Genomic DNA, 1,350 nt, shown 5'->3' on the forward strand with positions numbered 1-1,350 from the left:
GCTAACAGTAGATGTGAAACAGCCAATCACTGATGAATAAATGAATGTGTTTATAAATAAATCATCTGTGTCTCCTCAGTGATAAAGAGGAGCTTCTTCATGATTCTTCATCTCTTGAGTCTCTGAGCGTCCCACAGAGTCCTGAACCGCACCAGGCCTGAGGGGGGGCTGATCCATGTTGGGGGGGGGGGGGGGGGGCATCACAGTGATGACATCACAGTCTGAGTGGCTTTTATCGTGTTAAACATATTTCTCTTCAATGACATCACTTTCTATTTTCAGCATGTTTATTTACTTTATGACTTATTTTGTTCTTTGTTTCTTTTAAATGACAATCAAAGGTAATTAGCTTAGCTTAGCATGAAGTCAAACAACACATACAGCAAAACATCCATCCTGTTCTTCAGTGCAGCTCTCTGATTGGCAGGAACAGATGGAGGACGCAGGGTTCATGTTGCCCAGTCTTTATGTTAAGTGTTTAGCATGGGATCCTTGAGCAGAACTCTGAGCTGATTTTATTTGAACAGTTTATGAGATTGACCTTTGGCCTTTGAGATGTAATGATTTAATTATGATTATGAGATGTAACCCTTTCAAAATAAAAGTATTTTTATCTGCTCTGTTACAATCATTGTAAGCTACATTTAACTAATAAACCACCAGGAAATGATTGGTCTGTCTGTTGAGCCTACTTCACCATGGTAACAGAGAGAGACATTAAACACACACATTATGAGATGTAAAGAGAGAGAGAGACATTAAACACACATTATGAGATGTAAAGAGAGAGAGACATTAAACACACATTATGAGATGTAAAGAGAGAGAGAGAGAGACATTAAACACACATTATGAGATGTAAAGAGAGAGAGAGACATTAAACACACATTATGAGATGTAAAGAGAGAGAGAGACATTAAACACACATTATGAGATGTAAAGAGAGAGAGAGAGACATTAAACACACATGAGATGTAAAGAGAGAGAGAGAGAGACATTAAACACACATTATGAGATGTAAAGAGAGAGAGAGAGAGACATTAAACACACATTATGAGATGTAAAGAGAGAGAGAGACATTAAACACACATTATGAGATGTAAAGAGAGAGAGAGAGAGAGAGACATTAAACACATGAGATGTAGAGAGAGAGAGAGACATTAAACACACACATTATGAGATGTAAAGAGAGAGAGAGAGATAGACATTAAACACACATTATGAGATGTAGAGAGAGAGAGAGAGAGAGACATTAAACACACATTAATAGATGTAAAGAGAGAGAGAGAGAGAGACATTAAACACACATTATGAGATGTAAAGAGAGAGAGAGAGAGAGAGACATTAAAC

The 1,350-nt window shown here is 37.3% G+C and overlaps 1 protein-coding gene across 2 annotated transcripts in view; it reads left to right on the top strand.

The window, feature by feature from the left end:
- spint2 (serine peptidase inhibitor, Kunitz type, 2) overlaps nt 1-670 on the top strand; it is a 17,292-nt gene extending 16,622 nt beyond the window's left edge. For both annotated transcript variants that reach the window (XM_061047409.1, XM_061047410.1), the window contains exons 8-9: nt 80-469; nt 501-670. In XM_061047409.1, the coding sequence (XP_060903392.1) occupies nt 80-161 (82 nt within the window). In that variant the 3' untranslated portion in view covers nt 162-469; nt 501-670. The remainder of the gene's footprint in view (nt 1-79; nt 470-500) is intronic.
- The last annotated feature ends 680 nt before the right edge of the window (nt 671-1,350 follow it).

Source organism: Labrus mixtus, chromosome 9 (assembly GCF_963584025.1).
Source record: "Labrus mixtus chromosome 9, fLabMix1.1, whole genome shotgun sequence".
Taxonomy (NCBI): domain Eukaryota; kingdom Metazoa; phylum Chordata; class Actinopteri; order Labriformes; family Labridae; genus Labrus; species Labrus mixtus.